The sequence below is a fragment of the Microtus ochrogaster genome (genome assembly GCF_000317375.1).
Source record: "Microtus ochrogaster isolate Prairie Vole_2 chromosome 14 unlocalized genomic scaffold, MicOch1.0 chr14_random_1, whole genome shotgun sequence".
NCBI lineage: Eukaryota > Metazoa > Chordata > Mammalia > Rodentia > Cricetidae > Microtus > Microtus ochrogaster.
In genome coordinates this window covers 34060818-34070432 of record NW_004949096.1, presented here as the reverse complement: position 1 = coordinate 34070432, position 9615 = coordinate 34060818, and the positions used below count along the sequence as shown (strand labels likewise).

At 43.4% G+C, this 9615-nt stretch overlaps 1 protein-coding gene across 1 annotated transcript in view; it reads left to right on the top strand.

Moving 5' to 3' along the window:
- The window catches only part of Cep152 (centrosomal protein 152), a 59664-nt gene that overhangs the window by 10902 nt on the left and 39147 nt on the right, over positions 1-9615 (top strand). The window contains exons 8-10 of the mRNA XM_026787640.1: positions 368-507; positions 1854-2054; positions 7115-7262. Coding sequence (XP_026643441.1) covers positions 368-507; positions 1854-2054; positions 7115-7262 — 489 coding nt within the window. The remainder of the gene's footprint in view (positions 1-367; positions 508-1853; positions 2055-7114; positions 7263-9615) is intronic.

Below are 9615 nucleotides of genomic sequence, written 5' to 3'. Positions count from 1 at the left end.
GGATCAGTACTGCTCACTGTGTAGTCCCTGAGTACTGGGGTCACAGGTGTGTACCACTATGACCTGTTCTAGGGTACCATTTTGATTGGCATGAGCTTGTATCTGTAACCTCTTGTGAACAGATGCTGGAAGTATTGGGAATCTTTATGCCATGAAGGGATCCAATAAGGGATTAAAGGCAGCGTAGTTGGTTCTGTGAATTATTTTTGGTGTCAATTTTTTAAATTTTTTGTTTTGTTTTTTTCTAAAGCACCTAAAACTCAATTTTCTGAGTTGATTTTCATTCAGGTACGGATCTCATAGAGGGTGTGACAATTATGGTCCCACAGTAGTGACAGTATATATGTAAATATCTTTCTTGTTCCAGATGAGAAGGATGGCTTGACCCTCAGCCTTCGGGAATCCCAGAAACTCTTTCAGAATGGAAAGGAAAGGGAGATCCAGCTTGAAGCACAGATAAAAGCACTAGAGACCCAAATTCAAGCATTCAAAATCAGTGAAGAAAAGGTAAGACTATAGCTTTATTCAATGCAGCTTTAGTTTGGAGACTGGAGCGGTGGCTCAGCAGTTAAGGCCCTGGCTGCACGTTAGAGGATGAGGGTGCAGTTCCCAGCACCCACGTGGCAGCTTGCAGCAACCTGTCTCAGTCCTAGGGATCCAACTTCCTCTTCTGACCTCTGTGGCAAACAACGGTTATCCCTATTCAAAAAATTTTGAAAATTTCCCTCATTGATTTTTTTTTTTTTTTTTTTTTTAGTTTTTCGAGACAGGGTTTCTCTGTAGCTTTGGAGCCTGTCCTGGAACTTGCTCTGTAGACCAGGCTGGCCTAGAACTCACAGAGATCCGCCTGCCTCTGCCTCCCGAGTGCTGGGATTAAAGGCGTGCGCCACCACCTTGTTTTTTTGTTTTGATTTTTAAAAATTATTTATTTATTATATATACAGGGTTCTGTCTGCATGCATGCCTGCAGGCCAGAAGAGGGCACCAGATCTCATTTATAAATGGTTGCTGAGCCACCATGTGATTGCTGGGAACTGAACTCATGACCTCTGGAAGAGCAGCCAGTGCTCCCAACCTCTGAGCCATCTCTCCAGCCCCGCAATGTTTAATGTTTTATAAAACAGAACTCTAATTGAAATTCTGACTGGAAAGGCACTGGACATTACCGTCTTATGCATGTGTCATGCAGGTCTTAGAAGGGCCAAGAACTTGCCCACGGTGATGCAATCAGCTGTTGACTTGTAATGATCTTGAGCCAAACAGTTCCTTCAGAGTCTCCTTATTTCAAGGTTATTTGGTTAGTAACTTTAATTCCATCCACAACTTTAATTCTTTCTTGTTGTAAAGCCTTCATAATCACAGATTTAGGGCATTAGGAAACCATCATGGGTTGTTATTTTACCCACAGTATCAGCTCTGCCTTCAGAACTCTTTATGCTGGGATGCAGTGGCATGTGCTTGTAGTCCTAGCTGCTCAGGGGGCTGAGGCACGATAATCACTTGAGCCTGGGCAGAGATGGAATCCTGTCTCAAAAAAGAAAACCAAAACCCTTTTTATTTGATAAGTAACCATTTGCAGTCTATGGAGGGGCAGCACATTTTTCTGTGACCTTACAATGGGTCGTGCCCCCCTCCCCTTGCTTATAGAGCCATGCAAGTGATTCTAGGACTGATCACAGCAGGGCCACTGTGCTCTCTGGGATCCTCATTTACCCTCTGCATATAAGTGCGCAGTCTAGTTGTCAGTGAGGAATTGTTCCTAGCAACCGTGGGCTTGCGAGTAGCATCCAGGACAGTCTTACAGAGCGGAGTTAAGATGCTATCAACATGGGTACCCTGTGTGTGTTTGCTAGTTGACCAAGAAGGCCAGAACAACTGAAATCACTCTGGAAAACCTGAAACAGCAACTGGTGGAGCTCCATCATTCTGAGTCTCTTCAGCGAGCCAAAGAGCAGCACGAGAACATCGTCATGGGCCTCACACAGAAGTATGAAGAGCAGGTGCTGTCCTTACAGAAGAATTTGGATGCTACCCGAACAGCACTTCAGGAGCAGGTCAGGTGACTCCTGATGAACAACTGTCCATCGAGTAAAGCTGGTCATTTTTGTAACTGATACTTTGTGGTCCCCCAGTTAGAAATTTTGCTGCTAGTGATAGGTGTAATCTATTGTATTGTAGCTGAATCCTCCCCCTCCACACCCCCCCCCCCTTTTTAAATTCATGAATATGTCTGAAACCCTCATTTTGGGTACTGTTCTTATAGGATTGATTGGTACCTTCTCAGACCTCAAAGTGTTAGTCCAACTTTATTTTTGATAATATTTATACATAGTCACATTGTCATAGATGAATGTCAACTGAAAAGAATGGGTGTACTGTCACTGGCCAGAACCTGAGGTTGACCTGAGAGTCTTTTGTAGATCTCTGAACAATCACCACTACATAAAGAGTGTGGAGAAATGATTCTTTTGGGAATCCAAGTTGAATATCTGGAATCCAGTATTCTGATGGCTGACAGTATTGTGTAAGAAAAGTCTTTGAACCGAGTGTATTATGTCCTGGCTAGTTTTTATGTCAACTTGATGTAGCTAGAATTATCTGAGAGGAGGGAACTGCAGTTGAGAAAATGCTTCTGTGAGGTCAGGCTGTAGGCAGGCTTGTAGGACATTTTTTAAATTATTGATTGATGGGTGAGGGCTCAGTCCATTGTGGATGGGGCCAACCCTGGGCTGGTGGTCCTGGGTTCTATAAAGCAGGCTGGGCAATGAGGAACAAGCCATGGGAGCAAGCAGCACTCCTCCATGGCCTCTGCATCAGCTGCTGCCTCCAGGTTCCTACTCTATTTGAGTTCTTTCCCTGACTTCCTTTGATGATGAACAGTGATGTGGAAGTGTAAGCCAATAAACCCTTTCCTCCCCAGGTTGCTTTAGTCATGGTGTATCATCACAGCAGTGGGAACCCTGACTAAGACATTAATAACATTAAATAAATTTCATGTTTAATCTTGAGTCTCATCCCAACATACATTGAAATGTTTCCCAGTCTGTGTAAAATAGGAAAGGAAGTCTGACCCAAATAAATTGCTTGTGAGTCTAAACTTGAGCATATTTCATAGTCAACTTTTATGTTTGTGTCCAAGAAGGAGTAAGTATTGGAAGCTCAGAGTGTATCAAGTGAACCGAGTTTCGGGATGAATTTTTCCTAATGTAATCTAAGAACTAATTTAACCCAAGAGAAAAGGAGAAGAAACTAGGGTGAGGGTATGACAAGCCTCCCACACCCAAAGTTCATTCTGATTTGTGTTATCTCCGACTTCCATGGCTGACTCTGCCTTTTCCCTTGTTTGTGTAAAATCTTATTCCATTATTATTTCTATTTTATATTATACATTTTATTTATTTATTTATTTATTTATTTATTTATTTATTTATTTATTTATTTTTTATGACTCAGTCTCATGTAGCCCAAGCTGTCCTCAAACTTGCTAAGTAGTTAAAGGTGACTTTGAACTCCGGGTCCTCCTGCCTTTGCTTTCTGAGTGCTGCAGTTATGATCCACCATGCTCTGTTTGCGATTTGCTGAGGTTATGGGCATGCACCACCATGCTCTGTTTGTGAGATGCTGGGGTTATGAGCATGGACTACCACATTCTGTTTTTGAGATGCTGGGGTTATGGGCATGCACCACCATGCTCTGTTTGTGAGATGCTGGGGTTATGGGCATGTACCACCATGTTTCATTTGTGAGATGCTGGGATTATGGGCCTGCACCACCATGCTTCTTTTGTGAGATGCTGGGTTATGCCCCAGGTTTGGTGCATGTTAGGCCAGAATTCTTCCAATGCAAACCCAGTCCTTTTTATTTTTGTGTGTATTTATGTGTTTTATTCAGTTATTGTTTTCTTCCTTTTACATAGAAAATATTGTGAGTTTGGCCATAATGAAGGGTTTCTAGGGATGGGAAAGATAAAAGTTATGCCCAACCACGGAAGAAGATAAGGAAATTATAAAAACTTAACTAGAATTTAGGGTGCAGTCTTTTTGTTATTTTACCTTTTTTTTTTTTTTTTTTTTGCCAATTCTCTAAGGAATTTTTAAATAAACTGTACCAAAAAAAAAAAAAATCACACACCCAAAGTCGCTCCATCTCAGTGACCTTCTGTATACTTAGAAGGCAGTTCATGTTTATTTGTTCATGTCACCTTGATGAACACAGTGGTGGCACAGCCATCAATGGTCCTTGGCAGATTTAGGAAATTGGAGTTTATCAGCTCCTGTGGGTGTTTGGCGAGCATTCCTCTGCTGAGTTCACACTATATCACTGGGATGGGTGGGAGGAATCCCTAGTGTGTTTGGAAACCTTTCTTGTAGGAATGATTGGTACAAATGTTGGCAGACCCCAAAATGGCTCTCAGGACAACCTCCCTGGTACAACCAGTTCGTTCTGGTCTGTGGTTATTGCAGGACAGCTGATAAGTCAAAGCCTGTGCCTCTGACTTCTTTATCTGTCCCCATGCCTGCCAATCACCACTACAGAAGAGGGACCTTAGCCTTGAAGATAGAATAGAATCTTGGTTCTGTGCCAAGTGGGCTTCAGATTCTAAACCATGAGCTGTATTTACTGTGACTCCTGCCATCCTGGGAGTGTTTTTGTGGTCCCGCCTTTGTAAACTTGTTATCAGTTGGCTCAGCAGGATTTGCTGTAAGGAGTCAATTGCTTGTGCCCACTCTGAATTATTTTCTAATCCAGCTGGCGTTCCTAATTGGAAGAGCGCTGCAAGAGCCGAGTTCACACCCAAAGTGAGGGAAGGAGAAAGAATTTCCCATGATTCCACCTCCTGCTGCTGTGATTAGTGCCTTCATTCTCAACATGCTCACAGAGTGGTGGTGATGTGTGGAACCCTTTATATAAACTTAAGATACTCAGGTTGTTGACACCCACGAAGTAACTTGCTACTATGCTGAGAGTACATGGGCTCTGCAAGTCTCACTGGGAGCAAGTGGCATCTCGACCATGCTGAGTGTTCCCACTGTAAGCATAGAGAGCTGTTCCGGTTATCTGGTGTTACAGCTATCTAGTGAGTGTTCCCACTGTAAGCATAGAGAGCTGTTACAGCTGTCTAGCTCTCTATTGATTTCTTCAGTTTTGCCCAACTAGCTCTCCATGTGTCTTACATTTCTTCTAGAGACCCTCAGTTCTGGAGTAGTATTGTAAATGGCATGGCTTTTTTATAAATTCCAAATTCTACTTGATCATTGTGATGTACAGGAAAGTGATTTTCCCCCATTAGCTGCAATTTTAGTAGGTTTCCCTTTCTGACTTTCTGTGCAGCAGTTCTGTCGTTCGTAGACAGAGTTTTACTCTCCTCTCTGTAGTTTGTGTTCCTTTTATTCCTTTTTCTCACCATCGTTCATTGGCGAGAACTTTCATCATGGTGCTCAGAGGCGAGAAGGGACTCCCTTCCCCGGTCCTTGTATTTGTGGGAAAGCTTCTAGGTTCCCAGTATATATACTACATTTAGGTTTCTTTCTCTTTTTAAAGAAAAGTTGAGAAAGTTCTTAAGACTTTTCTTTTAAACCACAAATAGGTGTTAGTTGTGCCTTGAAAGCGAATTCGGCACAGAGGCCAAGTAATTGCATGTGCTGGGTGGAGCAGCATTCGGACACAGCTTTTTGAATGTCTGTGTACCTAGTGCAGTTTGAGAAATACATGGTTATAGCATGTAATTAACTCAGTGCTTTCCTTAAACATCAGATTTTCAATGTAGAGAAGACTGTATATGCAACATTGTAACAATTCAAGCCTATTGTGACCTCTAAATATGATTGTGAGTGTCTGGCCACCCTTTCCCAACAAGTTTTGTGCTGCATCCTGTTAACTCATGGCGCATCAGCCAGGTTATGCTGGCTCATTAGCGCTGAGCTTCCCAAGCTGTCCTGGGAACCAGCAGCAGCATGCCAAGAATTTCACAGCACTAAATAAACACGGACCGCTGTCCAGAAGCTTCATTTTGCTAAAAATCTGGTAGAAAGAATTTAAAGCAAACACAGCTGCATTATGACATAGAATAGAAAATTCACAGGAATTTTACAGCAAAACGAGAGCCTTCAGCGCCCCTTTCCTTTGCACAGGGACACTCCTATATTATTTGCATTTTGGGCATCCCTGAAATTGTGTTGAGAGCGATATTAAGGTTTAGGTTGTACTTGGGTACCTGGTACCAAAGGCCCATGTATTCTACTTACTTCGGAGCTCTTGCTAGTGCTTTTCTTAGGGCTTCTCAGGAAGTTTAAGACCGTTGCCACACTGATTTGCCTGCCTCTTCCATGCTTTGATTGACATTCAGCCTGAGTGGCTTTTAGGTGAGAAGCAATGGTTGTTACAGTGATGGTTTCTTCTACCTGGGCTCCACACACCCGTGCTTCCTTATTTCCAATAGGTTTTCTTCTTGGAGAAATGTTTGCACAGTATCTTTCTCTCTCCATGTGTGTATGTAGGCAAGACAGATCCTTGTCCCCTGGTGTCTATTTCTTATGTGTCCTCATGCAGTCACACTCAACAGTTACGTCTTTCTTGTCATTATTCTCAAGTATTCATTATAATGCTTGTCATGCCTAACATATTCCAGAGATGCCTTGGGAGACAAGGGAAATAAGATGTGTAAAAGGTAGAAAGAGGAATATAAGAGAAACAGATCAAATTTAAAAGAAACTCAGAGGAGGGAAAGATTATTTTTGGCTGCCCTGAACAGAGCCTTTGGCTGCTCAGAATAGAGTTTCCATGTGTTCATCTATTTCCTTGTCTGAGGATACGGATTCCATGACTCAAAGTGGTTTCCCTACATTTGTATGTATATGTTAACACAGCATAAAATGCACAGGACTGTAATATGTTTCCTTTGGCAGGAGTAAAATCTGGTTTTAGAATAACAGGAGCTTGTGGGTGTCCTTTGTTAGCCGGGCCTTTCCCCAGGTCACATCTCTCCTGTTCTCCCCCCGTGTACAGGTTCCCCCTGGACAAGAGATTATCGCACCAGATGATGATTTTAAATTTGACACTTTGTTTAATTTTTACTAAAACTGATTGTGAAAATGACTTGCTGACTTTGGTTTAGGAAAGCGTTTGCGTCCGTTTAAAGGATCACGTGCAGCAACTGGAGAGGAATCAAGAAGCTGTCAAATTGGAAAAGACTGAGCTCATTAACAGGCTGACGAGAAGTCTGGAGGACAGCCAGAAGCAGTGCGCCCACCTGCTGCAGTCAGGTGCGTGTTGTGGGTCCCCAGACTGGGATGTGTACAGGGAAGATGAGCTTTCTTGTTCGGACTGCCAGCTCACCAGTGGTGACACGGAGATTTCTTATTAATTTAAAAGCTCAGCCTTAGCTTAGGCTTGTTCCTAACTAGTTCTTGTAACTTAACCTATATTCTTTAACCTAACCTATGTACTTATGTGGCTTGGTTACCTTTAGTCTGCACTGCCCATCCCGCTTCCTCCACATCTGGCTGGCATCTCAGCCTTTCTTCCTCTATGAAGTCTCTCTGTCCTCAGAAGTCCTCCCTACCCTTCCTGCCTTGCTAATGGCCATTCGACTCTGTATGAAACCAGTCACAGCGACACATCTTCACACAGTGTAATTGCACAGCACAGCACGTAGCTGGATTCCTAAACTGCAGTTTTACTCTACTCTCTGTCCTTGCGTGTGTGGTGTGTGGGAGGTGCATGCCTTGTTCGGGGGTAAGGCAGAAGACAGCCTCACAGTCTGGAGCTTGAGCGCAGGCTGTCTTGCCACCACTGCATGCCACGAATTGCACTGCAAGATCACTGGGTCATCTCAGCACTTGAATCCCTGCACTCTAAAAAGCCGGAAGAGACAGAAAAGCCCACCAGTGACCAGTTTCTTCTAGTTTGTACTAAAGGTCTGTTTCATGTCTGTTATACAGTCTGGAAAATACAAACAAGTGTCCGTTCCAAATAAAAACCTCCAGCACTGCTCCTCTGAGAAACCTGGGCTGTGATGCCTGGCACTGCTTCCAGCGGAGGAAAGGGACGCACATGCGTGGAGGGCTCTCTGCTCCAAAGATGAAGTTCCGCCCTCAGCCTCCTTTGACTATAAGGCCTCACTGTATTTGCCTCTTCTCGACCCCCCAAAAATATATGATTAAATAGTTGTCATTTTGTTTATCTCCAGTTCTTTATCCCCTCGCAGTGAGTCACTTACCTGAGCCGAGAGTTACATTTTTGTCACTGTGAAGATTTCTAGTGTGGCCTCTGTTGTATTTGAAACATGCTTCCTATGCTTTTCATGGTAGTGGTACTTTTAATTTTTATTTTTATAGATGATGCTAAAGACAATAAAATGTCAGTGTTGATACACAGACTGTTGAGCAGACGAAATCATCGTAATTTCTGGTTAACAAAATAGTAATTTTTTTTTTATGAACTAACATACAAGTCACATTTTGGCCTATGAACCAGTTAGATGATTGGTGTGCGAGTGTAGTGTAATTGCACAGTGAAGGTACTGAAGTTAAAGGCTGCCTAAGGATGTGTGTGTGCTTGCTGAGGGGCCACATTGGACCCTGTCCTGTTTGGGCTCTGCTTAGCTACAGATCCATTTTCCCCCTTGCCATGACTTGGTGAGTCTTTCCCTTGACTCTTAAAGGCTTTGACAGTAGGATTTTCTAAAGCAACCTCGTAGACTGTGAGTATTTCCCTCAGCTATTTCTGAGAGGGCTGTTTTCATTCAAAGAAACCTTCAAATGGCCCTCTGAACCTCTGTACTAGACTCCTAGTACATTTAAAATATTCGTTCGTTGGGGTTAGAGAGAGGGCTCAGAGGTGGAGAGCACTTCCTGCTCTTGCAGAGGACTAGAGTTCAGGTCCCAGCACCCACGGGGCTCACAACTACTTGTAATTCCAGCTCCAGGGAACCTGACACCCCCTGCTGGCCTTTGTGGATGCATGTATACACACACACACACACACACACACAGACACACAACTTTAAAGTAGTAGTTTGCTAAAATTCAGAAATACAGCTGTAGTGTGCTGCTTTTCCATGTGTAGATGGAGATGTTGGAAATAAAAGCATTTAAAAAGATAGCAAGATACAGTTTAATTGGGGGGCAGAAATGGTAGGGTAGATCTTTCTTGACTTGTGTGAGCTAGAACCTTGTGTGCCCACTAGATGACTTCCAGGCTGCTATGGTTTGTAGATGTGGCAGTGGCTGATCAGGCCTACAGGATCCAACACTCCAGTTCCCAGGCCTTGAGCTCCCTGAGAACTAAATCTCAGAAACACGTGGGCCAGACTTGGGTCTTTGAGGTCTCCGTGGCTGGAAACCGTAGCAGAGCAGACTCCCCTGGAGCCTCAGTGCCCCCTGGTTCTGAGATCTGACTTTGTCCCCTTTCAGTTCCATGTAGTTGTTGGTCGCTTTCCACTCTTACTCTTTTGGCTCCTATTCTGTATTTGGGGGTCACACTACCCAACTCCCGAATAAAAGCACATGGAGGCTAATTCTTACTGATGAATGCCCAGCCTCAGCTTGGATTGTTTCTAGCCAGCTTTTCTTAACTTAAATTATCCTGTCTACCTTTTGCCTCTGGGCTTTTATC